The 19,386-nt window shown below is 39.3% G+C and overlaps 1 protein-coding gene across 1 annotated transcript in view; it reads right to left on the bottom strand.

Moving 5' to 3' along the window:
- Positions 1 to 18,449, bottom strand: part of ajap1 (adherens junctions associated protein 1) — a 48,242-nt gene extending 29,793 nt beyond the window's left edge. Inside the window, exon 1 of the mRNA XM_014020397.1 lies at positions 17,529 to 18,449. Coding sequence (XP_013875851.1) covers positions 17,529 to 17,557 — 29 coding nt within the window. The 5' untranslated portion in view covers positions 17,558 to 18,449. The remainder of the gene's footprint in view (positions 1 to 17,528) is intronic.
- Positions 18,450 to 19,386: the final 937 nt, after the last annotated feature.

The raw sequence follows: 19,386 nt of genomic DNA, 5'->3' as shown, positions 1-19,386 counted from the left end.
ATATATATATGCCCTGGTGCTGGAAATACAACATTAACAGTGTAATACATGAAAAGACCAAAATGAAAGAAGACTCATCTTTGAAATGCATGAAGACCAGCAGTGTAATCCTGTATCAAAGCTTTAGCAAAGAGTAAGAGTTTCATAGCAAAAACACCACTCTTGCTAAGATGCAGGCTGCTTTGTAGAAAAAAAGACAGCTTCTGTCTGTATGACAGATTTATGACATGTGAAGTGTTCTGCTGTGTTTTTGCACTTTTCTATAATAGCAGGGTTTCTAGCTTGTTGTTTTTCACACTTCCATGTTCTGTGAATCTAGAACCAGCACCATTTGATGTTTCTTGCACTCGGCCGCTCAATGGCCAAGGCACTCTGGATTAAGTAATTACATTTTCCCCTCTGTTAAACTTATGTAACCTCACTTCAGGGGTTTCAAACAGGGACGCTTAAATGGGTTTCTGACAATAAAATTCTGGGTCTATCCAAAGTGATGTTATTTGCTGGTTTAGTTTGTCATGATGTATAAAAGTCCTCCTTTATTAGAGATAAAAGCATGTGTGACTAAGAGGAAGGAACACGCATCGACTGCTGCCTTTCATGCCAGAGTGTTGAACTAAAATTATTTAATGCTGGGAAGAGCAGTTCTAGTTAAACCTTGTAAGTCTCATGCATAATTGTAAGATCTCATGTTGGCATTCAGGAAATCATTTTAGCTCAATATTTGTAAAACTGGCTGCGTTATGGCCATTTTAATGTTGGCTGAGGTTGACTAGCTGTGGCAGCCATCTTTATTTGGGTGCTGGGCGGTGTACCAGTTCATACCCAAAACCGTTTTTGTTTTTGTTTGTTTTTGTTTTTGTTTTTTGTTATTATGAGAATTTGAATACCGACATACCAGTTTAAATGGCCAGAACATGTTTGGAACGTTATGTCGCTCCTGCTAGTGAACTGTCTCCCAGGTGACACTTTTCCTTGCAGCAAAACAATGCGCATTAGCAAGCTAAAATTATTGTTGGAGCAGCCTTCTTAATAACTGGCCACGGGTGGCAGTTCCGCTACTTATATTGCCTGACGTTAAAAAAAAAACTTTTGTTTTTGCCATCGCTGAATGTAGTACACACCTCTTTAGTGACGTGCACAGATGTATGGAGACGTTAATGTGCTTCCATTGTGAAAAGCCCATGGAGGAAGTGGATTTCAATCTGGGTTGAGTTCCGTTAAGCTTTATTAAATAACACAAAACGATAGACCTGATTATGATCTTTGCTCAACTCTCCTCATCAACGATTGTACCAAAATGTAAGACTACTGTCTACAACCAGACAAAGAAGAAAATACACATAGAGGAGGGAAACAGCGACACAGACAGAGGTACAGTAAAAGAAAAAAAAAAAGTCAAGAAATGGTTTCTCTGTTGCAGAAAAAGAGTAACTTCAGCTGACTGTGGTTTGCTAATCAATAAGCAGTGTTTGTAATGTTTGTTATCAGCTGAGTTGTGATGAAAAGAAAAATACAATCAAATATTGTGCTACCAGTATAATTATTAAAAATACCGTGATGTAAAATTTGGGTTATACCACCCAGCTCTAGTTCCTAAGATATTTTGCAAAAACAGACAAGCAAAAACACATTCATATTCTCAAAGATACATGAGCAACAACATTATGATATGGAAGTTAATATGTGCCGCTCGAATTAGAATTTTGGATTTGAAAATTTATTCTAAATTTTAACAGTGGAAAAGTGCATAAAAACATACAACATTCAAATTTCTGTGGTCTTTAAAATTCAAATCCGATCGGCACACATTATCTTCATTATTATGACAACTTGGATTGATGATGAAATATCAATACCACCAGAACTTTGTGCTCTAATTGATACTAAAATAAAATTATCAATACCTTGATCATCAGACATTTCAGTTACTGCACATCAACAGAAACACAGTGAAAAGTAACTAAACTACTGAAATCTTGTTTAAATCATACACATGTTGTAGGAACTACTTTTCTTCCACCTACGTAATCAGTATTGCCAACATCAGCCTGAGTTTTACTTTGTATCAGACCAGAAGGGAAATGGGTGGTATCAAACATCACTAATGACAACTGTTAGTATGTGAAGGTGTGAATGAATGGGTGAATGATTGAAGTGTAAAGTGCTTTGGACTATAAAGGGGCTTAATAAAGCATATAAGTTCAGGCCATTTACCATAACTTTTCCCTCAGCAACAAACAATAAATGTGCAGAACACAGGCTCATTTAGAGGCGAGTTACAATCACTGTTTTGCATCAGTACAGAGGAAATCTATCATATATTTGCAACATATCAGGCATTTCAAAGAAAAAACAAATACAAAAACATTGAGCTTGTTGACTCTGCTCCAGAAAAGATCAAAGTAGTTGTGCACAGCTTTTCTGCAAATTATTATCCAGTAGGACACAGATGAGCAAAGAAACAAAGGGCATGTTGAGCCTCTGTGAATAAGGCCAACTTTAAAGGCTCCTCTGAAGCTGTTTTATATTAAAAAAGGCAGTTTCACAGAACCTCAGCATCTTAGCAATTATTTGAAATCAAGCTTAAGAGGAAAAAAAGCTAGTAAAGTAGCTCAACACATACAATTAAAAAACAGACAACTTCATATTTAATTTGTACCTAAGTAAAAAAAATTAGAGTTTAATCTTATAAAGACGATGGATTATGTGACTCTTTGAACTCATCCGCTGCGCCCAGTTAGACCCAGTAAAACAAAACTATTATCTCTGCAGCTAATCAGATATTGCACCTAATTATTGTTTCTGCACTGTATCCCTGGCCCACTTCCTGTGCCATCATCACTCTGTGATCTCCTGTGCAAAGTAGGTCTTAATTAGAAGTTGTTGGGACTTTGCAGGAGCGAGGCCTCGGCAGATGGGTCTCCCACCTGAGGGAGGTGAAAAAGGCACACTTCCTTCAATGCCCTCATCTTTCGTACCCCAGGCTGTCATCAGTGGAAATTTTATCAGCGTGGTCTCAACAGCCCTGCCGCTGAGTACACATAATTTTCCAGCCAATACAGCCATTTAAAGATGCTTTGTTTGAAGGTGACTCCACCTCTGCAGAAAAGCTCAGTGTGATGGCAGACGCTATCTGCCAGGCAGGATTTAGACTGATTCGGCAGCTGACTTTTCTTTCTCTTTCTTTTTTTTTCTTTTTATTATTATTTATTTTTTGAACCTCTCTGTGGGGTTTTTTTCCTGTTCCTGGAAAGGAGCTGCTATTCAAGCCTTGTGTTAACAATTTCACAGTACAAAAATTAACCATTTATTCAGGGTAGCACAAGCAATTGTAAGGAGTATTTACAGGCTGATCTATGGCATCCATGTCACGCCCACGCGCTTCTAAAGTAAGCAGCTGGAAGAAAAAAAAAAGAAGCAAAGATTCACTGGGGAAACAATATACCAGCTACAGGTCACGAAGTTTCAGGCAGCAGTGGGTGTTTTTCTCTCGAGGGTCCAAACAGGCACAGCATGAGGTTAAAATGAGACTTTGTGAGTACATGCTGGAGGATTGAATTAGAAAAATAAAACTTGTTTCAACGGAGTTAGCTTTTTATTTACTGTAACATTTCATCTCATGGAATGTCATATTAAAATAAATCACGAAATGCATAATGTTTGCTGGATTTTTCAAATAAAGAAAGCACAATGAATGTTTACAATTGATTCAATTTAAATGCTGTTTAGTCATCTATAGGTTAGAAATTTTAACTTGGTTTAGTACATGTGCCTTATGAAAAAAAAAACTCTGATTTTTGGCATTAATAAAATCTGAATTAGCGGTCTAGCATTTTTTAAATGAATGCATATCACCTTTCATATCAAGAGTGATCAATTAAGATTATACTGAGAAATGAGGAGAAAATTTTGCATGGTCTTGCTAATGTCCCTAAAATTATATGTTGATAATGACTTTCAGATATCACATAAATGATAGCCTTGACCTGTAAATTTAACTACAAAGCATTTTTATGTTGGGTAAAGTCAATTGACTGTGGCAGCCATCTTAAATTAGACTGTCCAAAGACTCAAACAAGCTATTGAGTGGTAGCTATATGTCCAATAAAAAATAAAGCTTCAATATAAAATTGACTGATTTCATTCATGTGTTGAGGTTTTGGTCTGAAAGGACAAATAGACACAAAACACACAAATAAATCTAAAGTTTAAAGATCTTTTTCCTACTTTTGGTTTGGATCACCACTCATTAAACAAGAGACTCGTATATGCATACTTGTTAAGTTTCCAAAGACCGTGCTGCATATTACTATTTATCAAGAGTACCACAGAGGCAAAAGAAGTATTCTTACCTGCAACTTTATAAAGAAAAAAAGGCTCTTTAAAGATCAAACTTTATGGAAACCTCTGGTCTAGTGCTTTGTGCTTTTTGCTGAAGTGTTGTATTAGAACCACTTTCACATACTTTTGCTTCTTCACTTAACCCAACAATTGAACTGAGCAAAACACACACTACTGCTCTATTGAGGAATTTCCCAGTCAGCATATTTGACGTGTGTTTACGCCGACGACCCACTCAGATACAGTAACTGGGCATTCCCCTCTATTTTAACTTTAAAGTGATCTAAAATTGTGGAGATGGTAAAACTAAATCTGTTTCTAAAAAAGAAAAAAATAAGTAGGTCCTCTGGATGGGTTCTTCTTCAGTGAAACATTTCATCTCTTCTCCAAGAGACTTCATCATTCTGATGAGTTTCAGGTGAACTCAGCCGTATAAGCACTGCCTTCACATGGACAAACAGGTTAGTCACATGCAAAAGAGGGCCATCACCTAACAATAGGCTTGATTAGCTCTATTTAGTCACATGCAAAAGAGGGCCATCGCCTAACAATAGGCTTGATTAGTTCTATTGTTCATAGAGGGTCATGTGCCCCATCATCTGATCCGTGTTGTGTTATGTGTATGTAGTAAATGCAAGCGGGGGTTCAAAGTCCCCTGGACCCTCTATGAACAATGGAAATAATCAAGCCTATTGTTAGGCGATGGCCCTCTTTTGCATGTGARTAAATAYAMCTAAWKAAGCCTATTGTTAGGCGATGGCCCTCTTTTGCATGTGACTAACCTGTTTGTCCATGTGAAGGCAGTGCTTATACGGCTGAGTTCACCTGAAACTCGTCAGACTGAAGAAGTCTCTTGGAGGAGAGAAGAACGTTTCACTAAAGAAGAACCCATCCAGAGGACCTACTTTTTTTTCTGTTTGATTTTTTTCTACCTGGATTACTGAGATGCGTCAGGACATAAATATGTCTCTGTTGTTAAGTTGTTAATAAATGGACAATACAAAAGGCTATTTTAAAAGCCTGATGACATCAAATATATTCATGTATCAGTTGTTAAGAAAAGGAACTGTCCTGATTGTACTTGCAAAAAGGAGGAGCTTTTAAAAAGAGATTTTCCAGAACAAGACTTCAAGCAGAGTGTTTTGAGTGTTACCCTACTGAAATCAGTAAGTTCATATCAAACAGCTAAGATTCCATCTGGAAATGTTCTCGCTGTGAGACGACTTCTCTAATCACTGCTCCACCACCATGTCCCTCTCACAACAATTTCTCAGGCCTCTCAAACACTGTAATAAGCGCGAGCTATGTGGGACCTCGTATAAATTGCTTGCAAAAGGGCAAAAAGCCATTCAGCAACTGAGAGCTTGTGTGGGTTGTTGATTTGTGCATTTTTTTTCCCAGCGCTGCCCTCAATCATTTGCTGCCTCCATAAAATGGTAGTCATCCATCAAAACTTTGAAAATCTTCTGAACTTAGCTCATCTGTCTCATTGTTGGGTGGATTTTTTTTATTTTTATTTCATGAAGTCCAGTTTAGCAATGGACAAAAGGGAAATAAGAAATTTTAACACATTAATGGGTTCAATCCAATTTCACATAGTGTATGAGATATATGTGGGTCACAAAACAGGCTTTTTTGTCTAGTACTCAATGTCCCTTTGTATTAAATGTTATTTATAGCCAAGGTGTTTAAAAAGCTCGTAGCTGTCATGGCTTTCCTTAAATGTCTCAAGGGGATTTGTGGATGGATTACGTCTTCTTTTTAAGTCAAACACTTTGAGATCACAATAAAAGCTCCAGTAGCTATGTTGCTAGATTGGACACCTTTTAAGTATTATGGCTAGAGAGACTACACTTAACACAGCAGAATGTGGGTAAGAGCTCATACGCCGTGTTTGCATTCATTCCACCTTCCCTGTTCCTGCCAGGCCCCAAGCATGGCGAGTCCACGCTGGGGAGAAGAATCCTAAAATAGAAATGGAAGGACATGGAGTATGCATTTGCATTACCCTAAGAGAGTGACAAAGATGGAGAAAGAAAGGAGCGAACAGCAAAAGGAGCTGTGTGGTAGTCTTACCCCTCTGGGGCGTAAAAACTCTCTGATAACATTCAAGCCGAGGAGCAAGGACACTTCTCCCTACAGATGACTCACTGTGAGTACAGTGCAAACATGAGTGCAGATTGGACCCCAGTGACACAGCAAGCTGCGTTTGACTGCTTCACCAAAAACATAAAAAAGGCACGACATGGTCAATATTTATACAAAACTTGCAGAAAGGTAGAAAAATGTCAATAAAACAGAATGTAGTCATTTGCTAATGATTTGGCTATTGTTGGATGATATTGGCAATTAAGGTATAATGATGGATATGGATATGAATAGAGCTAACAAATCATAGTGCGTGAAGATAAATGGTGTCATGACAAAGTTAGTAAGTTTGTGGAGCAGAGTAGCTCCAGTTCTGCTCCACTCAGCAGTGTCTACAGCACCTGTACCACAGCAGCATCACAGCTGAGCAGAATGTAGTACAGAGTCACACATCTTCAGTGTGTTGCTAACATTTTTTTTCACTTCTTCGATTCTAACAAACCATTACATAGAGTGCATATGTTCCAGGCTGCAATACCTACATTTATAATTCATGAAATTGCTACATCCTTTACACACCAAATTTGAAAATAAGCCAGTTTGTGGTATAATCACTCTTTGCCTCATCACAAAATAAAAAAAACAATGTACATAGAAAAATTATTACGACCTCTCTGGGTTTAGAGAGATGTGACTTTTTTTTCTGCTGTAGTGTTTTCATGAAACCAGGCCATGATAACAAGCCTTCTCTGCCCTTCTCAATTCCATTAATTCCAGCATGTAGCTTTAAAAGAGTCTGACCCAGAATAATCACTGGTTTTCCATAGCGGGTCAGCAGAATTGTCCTGCTTAAAAAAGGGAACTTTAAACAACTGAATGTAATAATTGTTTTGTTTTGTTTGGTTTTGTTTTGTTTTCTGTAAAACCACAAACACAAGCAGGGAAGATGGTGCATTAATAAAAAAAATGTTGGGTACTTTAACAAAAATCAACAGAAGGCTAAATTTGTTCGCTGTTGGGCAGAAAGTAATGCAAGCCAACAAGTCTGTTCTGCAAAACAAGTGAAGATTTTGGACTTTTGTCAGGCTGCACATTTTCTGCTCACTGAAATTTCAAATAATACTTGACCCTCCTGCTGCCCTGAGGTCAAAATTGCCCATGAACCCTTAGTTAAAACTAATACTTTGTTGGTCATTGGACCAAAGGGCAACAGGAGGGTTAGATAAATCAGAATTATAGTTTTCCAGTATTAAATCATTTTCTCAGAAACACAAAAAAGCAACAAACAAAAATACAATTTGAGGTATATTGTGCAATGCTAACATGTATTTTTACTACATTTTGCATGAATGTGATTCTCTTAAACTGACAGATGTCTGCAAACAAACATAATGTCTCCATGACCTGTTCACCTTAAAGACATACACTCAGACAGCCTCAAAAAGTCATAATATTTGCAATGTTCTGATTAAATTTTAGCAAAGTTATTCACAGTATTCATATTTCAAGTCAAGGAGTGATAAAGGAATATAAAATTTCTTTACCAAGATCAAAGGGGATTAATAATTAGGTATGTAAAATAAATCAATTTTAAGTGTCTTGAGCCAAGGTGAACAAAGCATATAAAGGTGAAGAGAATCAAACAGATTTCACATTGTTTACAAAAAAAATGACGTAAGTAAAGACACTTGTATAAATAGGGCTGAAAGTGCAAGTTAGTGTGAGAAGTCACTCAGTCATCCGTCTGGATACAGTTTAAAGTTTAAAATATCTTTCTGCACAAAACAGTTGCAACAATAAATCCACAGTGATCCACAATGAGTTTGGAAAATGGGCAGAAAGCTGTGACAGCTTGACCACCTGTCAGCTGCCTTCTGCATGTCACCAAATGATGGCTAGTTGGCTAAATTTCATGCTATTATTTACAAACTCATTGCCTCTCCATAGTCAGCGCTCTGACTGATGGGGCTGCCATCCTTTGGGACAATCAGATTATAGTACGACTGTGCTGTGTTGTGAGTGAACATGGTTTAGAGGCAGTAAGAAAGTGTCTGTGCAAGATTCACTACGAGCTCCTGTACTCAAACACACAAAAGACCAAGCTGTGTTTTTAACACACCTGTCAATTTGCTGCTGAAGTTCACAACATGCTGTAAACAAACATTTGTTCATTTGTTAAAACACTTGAGCACCAAATCCAACAACATTCTTATGTATTAACTTGGCAGCGCAACACAGATTGTTAGTGTGATTTTATAGTTATTCTACTTTCAACTCAAACCAAGTTCTGAGGGAAGTTCGGGGTTAATTATGGGAGCTGACACTTTGGTATCATATAAAGACCACACAAGAACTTGTCTCCTGCTGGTTGTGTAAACAGGGGATGTCCAAACCTGGTTCTCGAGGGATGCTGTCCTGCTTGTTTTAGAGGTTTATCTGCTCCAACCCACCTGATCTGAATGAATGGGGGAGTAACAGGTTTCTGTAGAACCTGAAGAGGTAATTCAATCACTGAATCAGGTGTGTTGGAGCAGTGAAACAAGTAAAACATGCAGGACAGTGGTCCTTTAGGGATTGGGATTTACCACCCTGATGTGACAACTAGTAAGTAGTAACAAGTAGGTCCTAATAAGTAATAAGTAGGTCCTCTGGATGGGTTCTTCTATAGTGAAACGTTTAGTCTCTCCTCCAAGAGACTTCTTCAGTCTGATGAGTTTCAGGTGAACTCAGCCTTATAAGCACTGCCTCCACATGGACAAACAGGTTAGTCACATGCAAAAGAGGGCCATCGCTTGACAATAGGCTTGATTAGCTCTATTGTTCAAAGAGGGTCATGTGCCCCATCACCTGACTTATTGGTTTGGATGCTTCYGCTGTGGTTCTCTGGTGTTGTGTTATGTGTATGTAGTGAGTGCAAGCGGGGCTGGAGAAACTGAGACGTTTATTCTCTAAACATGACGTCCCAGTGGCTTTCAAACCCCAAAATACGTTATGACAAAGATTAGTTCACCCCAAAGATCCAGTTTCCCACCAAAAACAGAGTAACATAGTATATGCTGTTAAGTGTTAGGTGGACTGTGATCAGTTGTACATTGGGGAAACAAAACAGCCACTGTTCAAAAGAATGACCCAGCACAGACAACCTACATCATCAGTTCAGGACTCTGCAGTTTAAACTCATTTACAGGCCAGCGGTCACTCTTTCAGGGATGAAGATGTTCTCATCCTTGATAGAGAGGAATGCTGTTTTGAGAGAGGAGTAAAGGAAGCCATCTTTGTGAAGAAAAACCATCCACCATTAAACAGAGGTGGAGGCCTTCGTGTCCGGTTGTCCTCCTCCTACAACGCTGTTATTGCAAGTATGACTCACCCCCCTGTGAGCCAAATTTGTGAATCAGGGCCCCAACGATACCCAACACAAAGAGGGAAAGAGGGACAAAAACAAGGGAGCATTGAATCCCCGCTTGCATTCACTACATACACATAACACAACACCAAAGAACCACAGCCGAAGCATCCAAACCAATAAGTCAGGTCATGGGGCACATGACCCTCTATCAACAATATAGCCAATCAAGTCTATTGTTAGGCGATGGCCCTCTTTTGCATATGACTAACCTGTTTGTCCATGTGGAGGCAGTTCTTATAAGGCTGAGTTCACCTGAAACTCTTCAGACTGAAGAAGTCTCTTGGAGGAGAGATGAAACGTTTCACTTAAGAAGAACCCATCCAGAGAACCTACTTTTTTCTGTTTAATTTTTTTCAACCTGGATTACTGAGATGCGTCAGGACATTTAGAGGGAAAAGTTCTTTTGTTTGCCTCTAATGCGAGTAAACTGGCACAAAACGATACACACAGTAGATACACTGATAGCTCTTGCGTGTGTTTGCAGCCTGCCGAATATGTTATCAGTTCTTTGTAGAAACTTTAGAAACTTACGTGACCAGGCTTTCACACTAAGTACTGAGCAAATACAACTCGGTGTGTGCACACACAAACGGACACATCCACAGGACAAGCTCAATTACCAAACACACAACCTGGAGTTTCTTCAAACAATGGTGTTTTACTGATCTGTTGATCGCGGTGGGAGAAATGTCCCGTATACCGATTCCTCAAAAGGGATTTTCACACATAGTCTTTATTTTGAGGGAGTGTGTGGATATTTTGGTCGACAGGTGCTGTTCACACAGTTCCTACTTTTCAGCAGGTGACTTAAAGTGCTGCAGACGTGCTGTCAGAGTGAGAAACTGAGAAGTATCTGCGCTAAAAAAGATCTGGAATATTTGTAGGGATTTGCTTGAAATCCCAGTAATCTTTCGAAAGATGCGTCATTTGTTTTGACCTTTCACGATAAAGAATGCTGATGTGCTGCAGTATGGCAGCTGTTTTCCAAAAGACTCCAAAGGCAAAACTCTGCTTTTTATATCCTTACTTGTTTGTGCATTTTTCCTTTGTGTCTCTGTCTTTGTTGTTTGTACTCGATGTGAAAAATGTCATCTGCATTTAGCTGTGCAGTACGAAGCTGCTGGCTCTGGGGTAAAGGGGTTGAGTTGACCTCAGTAGATATCCAGTATACGGCAGATAAATACCACAGTTGGCTTCCCAAAGAGTTCCAGAGATTTATGGATTGCTTTAGTGCAGGAGGCCACTGGGAGGCAAATATTGTACAAAATCCTCCAAATGTCCCGGTAGTGTTCAACACACATACAGACACGCACACAAACTTCATCTATGTCTTTCAAGCTAAGCTGCAGCACCTGTGACTTCGGCAGTGGTGTTAGAAACACGACCGAGCTCAGAACATCAGTTTTCGGTTGGGAAAAACACAGAAAAGGTGGGAGTAAAGTATATGATTGTGTATGGTTAAACGTGTTCTAAGATGCAACAGCTAAAAGTGTTGCATCATCCCATTAATTACTCCTATTGCACAATTGCCCTCCAGCCCAGTATACATGACCCACATGCTCAAAAAGAGGAGCTGGAGAGAAATGGGGTGAAAAATATAAAACCAGAAAAGCTGGAAAATTGCTCCATTCCTAACAGCCCATCGATGTAATCATTTTTTTACTGTCTTAAGCCGCCGTCCAGAACCATTAGGGCTATAGGAAGTTAAAAAGAAAATGAAGCTTTTATTAAGAAGTATTTTAGCAGAGCTGTGGGTTTCTCTGTGCCGGGCCAGTTAATGTGAAAGGCCATGATGTATAAATGTGATCCTTTGTAGAGGCAGTATTGATCCAGCAAAAGCTCTCTACATTAATCAGGTACAGTATGAGCTCTGTGCTGTTAATTCTGTTACTCTATAGGATGGATGCACTACAACGCAACAACATGCTCCTCCACATGCTATTCTAACTAAACAGGCAGGTAAATTTATCCAGATAAATAAGTCCCATGGCTGAAGGGTGCTGGTACTTTTGTAAAAAACTTTTCTTTTTAATTCAGATCTAGTTATGTGTTTGTTAAAGCAGCAATATCATGTAAAATCAACTTTTTTGAGTTTTATATCATGTCATAATGTTATTCTTTCATAAAAAAAATGCCCAAAGCCTTGCTCTGACTCATTCATGCATGTTTGAGAAATCCTGCAGCGTTTTTAGGAAGCCATGCTGAGGTGCAAAACGACAAGTGGGGACCAGAAATGCCTTTTGGTACCAGAAACGCCTCAGGGATGTGTCTTTAAGCTGAACTTCCTCATGGCAGAGTATCCCGCCCCTCCCCAAACACCCCGCCCATGACTCCTGCAGGCTCTCGGGTGAAACTGAAAGTGAAACTGAAACTGTCTGCTGAGCTCCACTACTTCTCACTCAGTGAAGCTCTTTTCAGATTAAAAATACCTTTGAGGAAATGTATATTCAGCTGCCAAGTAAACTGCATCATGGCAGCCCCCCTCCCCTCCCTTCCCCTCCCTAGCGCCAACCCAATTAGAGGTGAACTCAAAGGTCATCAGGGTCAGGTCACACCATCTGCCACTGTTTAACAGAACCGAAATGGGCAAGACAGAAGCGGAAGGAGGTTCTTAAAGAGACAGAGGCCAATTTCAGGGCATTTAGAAGAGGAAGTGATGAGAAGATAAGTTTATTTTCTATTTAAACATAAAAACAGCATTTTAATAACAGCTAAAGGTGGCCTAGATACTTTATTATGGTATAAGTGTTTAAATGGATGCCTGAGAAACACATATTATTGTCCCTTTAAAAGTAATGTGCTGACCTCATAAACTGTAAAATCCTTACATGGATTTGCAAATCGTTGTAATTTCTAAGTACTTTTTTTGTTTAACAGTTCACCAAGCTCAGCCTTGAAAAACATGCTCTAAGTGAGTCAGTGTTTTATAAGAAAGCAAAAGATCCAGTTCTGACATCTGCAGGGTGGGAACTGTCAAGGCTGCCAGTCAGGCACAAGTGTTACCTAACATCAGCAGCAGCGTTAGATGTTTGCTGATGCAGACAAGCTGAGGAGTCAGGTGGGCCTTTAAACTCATTTGAAAGCATGGCTTCAACATTTCTGTGACTTTCCAACTAGGAGTAAGAAAATAGTGATACACTGAAATATTGTGATTTATCATTTCCAGATGCTGCATCGATTCTCAAAAGCACTGTATCGATTTTAATTAAGGTTTAATGGATGTTGTATAAGAAATGTGAAATACTAACACAGTTCTCACTGMTGTTCTGTGTTCTTCTGATTGCATAAAATAAATTAAATCCATTTTATCAGAAATTTTTGGAGAAAAAAATTGGCAATATATCATCTTGCTTACAGTATTGTAATATATCGTGATATATCGTATCATGACCCTGTGTCGTGATATGTATCATACCACCTTCTTGCCCATACACAGCCCTACTTCCATCACTTTTTCACCACGTACAGTAGGTCAGTGGTCTGAATGTTTACCACACTCAATTTTCTACAAGAATAACCCATCTGAAGAAAAGCAACATAGATTTAAAACAAAACATACAAACCACAATAAATGAGTTTAGGATGGTTGAAATACTTTCTGTAATAGGCTCCATTCTGCCTAGCTGGTGATGATTTTCTCAACTAATTGTTCTAATTGCTGTCTAAATACTGACAGCTCATAACTTTTCCATATAAACTCATTCTAAAAAATCCAAACTATCTTTCAGAGGGTGAGCAGTCACTGTCAGAGCGGAGGTTACCAACAAGACACACAAATGGTGACAGATACATTAAATGAGGCAAATACTGTATGTAAAAGTGACATTTAAACAAGCATAAGGAGAGGTTATATGTTTATGTTAATTGGATGCCAAAATATAATGTTAGCTTCACATAATGTGATGGTGATATTATTCTTGTTAACGCTGCCATTGTTTCAGAGTAAGAGGCACAACAAAATTACATATTTCAGAGTTTAATATTGAGTTTAATCACTGCATGAAAAACACAGTTTTGTTCCTTTTCTCGGTCTCACTCTCAGACACTAAATCCTGTAAAACAACTGTGCAGAATCTTTTTTTATTTTCTATTTCCCTTGATTAAAAAAATGAACCAATCAGTGCAGAAACAGCACGACTTTGGTGGATTGAAGTAAACTGAAATAACTCTATATTGTCACTTTGCAGAGTTAAACTTTAATCTCAAGCCAGAACTTCTAGTTTATTGCACTTGTTCTATGGTTTAGAGTTTCTGGGCTTTTAAGTCATATATATATATAGGAAAAACAATATAATTTATGCAACAGATTATTTTCTACTTCAAGTACTCTAGTGTTATTAGTTTTCCTTAAGGCTATATGAACACACTCTGGTCCTCTCATCCCAAGTATCCAATATGCAGTTATGTGTACAGTTGCACAGCCTAAGTTATGAATTTATAGTTCACCCCATCCGTGACAACTGCCTCAACAACACAGCTTTTTCTCTCTCTCTCTCTTTCCTAGTGGCGTTTCAAGTATGGTCAAATGAACCACAGTTGGTCATGTCTGTGTTGTCTCATTCATCATCAGACAGGGACAACCTGTCCTGGTCCTTCTGGATTTAACAGACTGCCGAGCACAGGGTGTTAAGAACACACACACACACTTTCACACACACACACACACACACACACATACACACACACCTCCAGAGGATAGGATCTCAGAGAAGCAACACAGCCTATTTCACTGCAAATTAGGTTAATCACGCTCCAGAGAGGCCCAGTTAATAACCATCATAGAGGCTATTAACATGGCACCTAAATCATAGGACTATCTGAATATCTGATGCACTGATACCATGTTTAGGTCCAGCGTTCTTCTGGTCACGTTAGCTCAAAGCCGGTGATGTCATGCAATTATTTCTCGCTGAAGAAACACATCAGTGCAGAATATTGTCTATTAAAAGCCCCTGTTCATTAAGCCAGTGATAATATTCATTATCAGACTATTAGTCAGATGCAACAAAGTAAGACAGCGGTGACGCATTGTCATCATGAATATTGACACATGTAGGCGGACACGTCTGAGCTTTTGTACCTCGCAGTTCATCTAAACGCGTTTTTTTTTCCCTTTCACGTGTTTTGAATGCCATTCGCCACTTGTTATTCCTACAGAATTTATTTTCCAAAATACAGCCAGACTATGGAGGTCGAAAACACTTCAAGAATCAGCCACTTCTGGAAAACTTCTAGACAAGTCCCCGTGAAAGGCAACTGGTGTTTTCTGCCAGTAATATTATGCAGCGGCTGTTTTCTGAACCCTGACAGCATCCCCTGTGCCTCAGTGGGGCGAGAGCTCACCACGGGGAACCGAAAAAAACCATGTGACGCCCATGAACGATTAAGAGCGGAGCTGCCGAGCCTGGCAGAGATGAATTGTGACTGGTTCCCCCTCAAATTATACACTCTGTGCAATTACAGGCGCTTGCATCTGGGATGACAAATAAATGTCTTTCATAAGAGAAAAATATATGGGTATATCACATCTATATGAGACACTGAAGCAGGCGCTAGTTCATTTTCCACTGACATTCAAGATCAACCGTGCACATCTATGAGTGCTTTTTTTTTCTTTCTTCCCCTTCTGGCATCCTGAGGAATCGCTTTAAGGCCAGACAAACAAAAACAAAAGTTTAAACAAGCAGCTAGTTCACTAATTTAAACAGCGTTAACTGAAAGGATAAAGTGACATCTTTCAATCAATGGCAAACAAGTCAGCAACAATTTAAATTTATAAATCTGTTTATTATCAAGGGAATTATTAAAAGAAAACTTTTTTTCTTTATTCTAAAAGAGGAAGCAGCAATATGTTCACTGATCAATGTGGAGGATTTTGACAACTACATTCTTCCTGTTTTTATTAGTGTTATTGTAAATCTAAAACACTAGCATGTAAAAGAAAAGCATAATTCTTCTCAGATTTGTTCTTTTGTTTAAATGGCTAAAAGGATTACAGTTGCTACCACTTTGACAAAACATCCTTCCAGTCAAAACAATTGTTAGAATTTAGCGATGCCACCTGGCTGTATTTTAGAGATGGGCTTAATGAGGTTCTTCAGAGACAGAAACCACAACAAAGATGCTGGCGAGCAGCAAATGCTGTGGCTTTGAATTTCATCATTATCGTTCCATCAGTCCTTTCTGTCGGCTGTGCTGAAGTCAGTGTTGTTACATTTACGCCCACGTCTCTGCTTTCTGTGGGCGGTTTGTTCTTTGTCTGTTCCAACAGGTACAGTAGCTTAAAATGCCCATGCTCACAGTTTGTCTCTCTTTTTATAATTCTCACAAAAACAAAACAAAAAAAAACCCACAGTGGACAGTTATAATTCACCCTGGAAGATCTACTAATTGAAAAGTAAATAATGTTTTTAGCCTGTGATGGGGAAACTAGTTTTCTGAGCTACTGCTGACTCCTGTTTCTCTGGTATTTTTTTTTTCCTGACAGTTCCACATCATGGCAGCAAACAACAAGAACATTCCTACATAAGGACATGCACATTTCGGTTTTTCCATGTAGAGACGCGAGACCTGAAAGTGTTTTGATTAATCATCCCGTGCGTCTGCCCTGTCTGCGGCTTGTACCGCTGTTACCCTGTGAGGTCAGCCTGAGATGTGTCACGCATGATAAATGTACAGCTGCAAATAGGAATTAGAGCCACAGACGGGAAGGAGATCCAGCAGGTGGCAAGAGAACCTGAATCCTGGCAAGTTTGGTCTCATTTCACAGCACATCGTTACAAATAAACCTATTCTACTGCAAATGATGGTGTTTGTGTTCAGAGACCTCCTGATGAAGTTACACTAACTTGCTCTCCCTATTTGTACTGTTAATGAAAATGGTTTTAATGCTAATAAAAGTTAATGTTTAAAAAAACAGTGTAAAACAATGAATGTTGGTTCAGTTAGGCCAGGTTCGTATCAGTTTGATCTCAAGTTTGTTAATAAATTAAAATTAGTAGCTTAAATTGACACTCCGCTAATTATTTCTATGACAATAAACAAAAAAAAATAAACTTTTAAAGCTCCAACTCTAAACGTTCCACATAATTAAGTTAAAAATGTAATAAATCTTCAATCATAAACGTAAAGTTGGGTTTCCCATTCATCTGCCTTCCAGTTTTAGCTTCTAACAGCCTTCTAATGGCTCCTCACATGTGTTTGCTCTCACAGGTGAGGAGCTGGCAGACCTGCCCTTAAAGCTGTGCGCGCGCGTGAGTGTGCACGCGTGTTGTTTGGAGCACGCGCGCGTCTGTGGCTGAATGTGTGCTGCCTGCCCTGTGCTTTTGGCGACCTCCAGCGTTCAAAACCTAAAACTGCACCCTCATAAAACACCACAAAACATGTTTATGTGCACATATTCGCTTTAAAGTTAATTATTGTCAACACAAGAACGCACAATTTAAATTTCTGTGCGATATTTTGTCTCAAATTACTCTAAGATGTGCATTTTTTTTTCAGAGCAACTGATGAATAATTAAAAATGAATTTCAGCAGAGTCTAAGAACTTGTCGTGGTGAAGGATTAAAATCCGTGAAATTGTGTTGTCAGGAAGAGGCATCAAACGTGATGCAGCAACATGAAGAAAGAGGGGATTTTGATTGTTTTAAGCATCCTGGCATTAATCATCAAGACGTAAATAAAGACATACCTGCGCGCAACACTCCGTTTTATCCACATTTTTTTTCCCGACTGCCGAATCCGACTTAGTCCTCCAGATCCCCTCCCATTTGGACGGGTTTCCACCAAAGTCGGCGAATTCTGGTTCAGAGAAAAACACTTTAAGTTACGGACCTTGCTCCAGCTGTCAACGCGAGCATCATTTAAGCCGTATCCGTCACCGTGGCGCACATTCAATTCATCCAAGAACGCAACCAAATCCCACCAAAAAAATACAAAAATACAAAAATAAATGAATGAATACAAAAGAAACGAGCACCAGAGCAAATCAGCTGTCTCAAAAGTTTGTCATCTGTTGTTCTGGTGTCGATATTCTTCCTTGTCGGTTCAAAACAGGGGGGGGCAGGTGGACAGGTGAGCCTGCGGGGGGGAGACCCGGAGAGGCGCCCTCAAACTTTGCCTTCACGCAGATTATTCATTCCCACCTCCCAGCAGGAAAGGCAAAGACACAAACGAGGAGGGAAAACAGGGCAAGTAGTTGGCATCTTCATCGCGGAACTGACAGCACCATCTATATTGTTGGGAGGCAGATGAACGTCCAGGAAAAAAAAAAAAGGAAAAAGAAATGGAAAAAAAGCAGAGAAAAAATGAGCGCAAAAGATGAGGATGTTCGGTTCTCTGAAGCGAGGAGGATCCAAGTCACCAGTAGCAGGGGGTCCTCATTATCTGCTCACATCTCTGGAGGTGTTAAGGGTTGAAGTGGGTTGAGAAAGTAAACGGGAGGGAAAAAAGGTTCAACGGAAAAAATAAGAATGAGGGACGCGAAGAGGGAGAATCCTGGAGGATGAGGGTTGTTTCAGAGGAGTTGCAGAGAGAGAGAGAGAGGGGGAGAGGGAAGGAGTGAGAGAGAGAGGGGAGATGAGAGCTTGTCATTAGAGAGGAGAGGAGGATGCTCCGTCTCCTCCTGCTGCTCCTCTTCTCTCAGACTGACGAACGACCTGCCTGCTCAGCCCCACGTTGGCGTGACGTCATTTTAAAGCCAAATATGTCATGTGTTGAAGAGTCTGGCGTCATGTGGGCGCAAAAATCAGGACTGTCAGGTCTGGCATGGAGAGGGACAACACCAGAACCATGAGCGACCACACAGTGGGGGGTCAGCAGTAAGAAACAGGATGTTTTTTTGTTTTTTTTATGAAACATCTCAGTCCTAAAGTACACTCAGGAAAATAAAAGCCTGAAAAAATAAAATAAAACTGACTGTAATGTCTGCTCAATGACAAACCTCAGGGGAAAAGAATCATTGATCTGCTTGAAGCTGGCCTGAGCAGAATGAAGACTTTGCAAGGTGTAAGTCATCCTGAGATGATGTACATGTACTTTAGTAACAGTACTATGATGCTTTTGGGATTATAGCAGATCAACCAGTTCAGGTCACCACTGCTCAAGCGACTCAATCGATCCACCTTGTTGACTCGTAAAACAGACCCGAGGGACAGTACAGCAGACCCCTGACACACCTTAAACTTTGTTTTAAAATGTGATTTATGACTTAAAAGGTGATCGTGACTAAAGTTGTCTCACATTAACTGCAAAATTATCTATTAATACAATATTACATAAGGTGTTTTGAACATTTAAGCAGAGTATTTTCTTCAGTAGAGCTGGCCCATAGGCAGTATAGGCAAAAATATATTTTATAACTTGGATTGTATTTTAATACAGATTTTATGTTGTTTTCCTAATCCAAAAATTTTTTTAAAGGCTCTTCAAAAGGCAGGAAAATGGCTAGCTTTGAGTAAAAGTTTTACAAAATTTTCCAGAGGTGTATACATCTGGACTCCCCCAAGAACTGCTTCACTCCACAGCTGCTCATTAACATGAACAGGTGT

This window comes from Austrofundulus limnaeus, unplaced genomic scaffold (genome assembly GCF_001266775.1).
Source record: "Austrofundulus limnaeus strain Quisiro unplaced genomic scaffold, Austrofundulus_limnaeus-1.0 Scaffold251, whole genome shotgun sequence".
Classification (NCBI taxonomy): Eukaryota; Metazoa; Chordata; class Actinopteri; order Cyprinodontiformes; family Rivulidae; genus Austrofundulus; species Austrofundulus limnaeus.
This window is presented reverse-complemented; position numbering and strand designations above follow the sequence as displayed.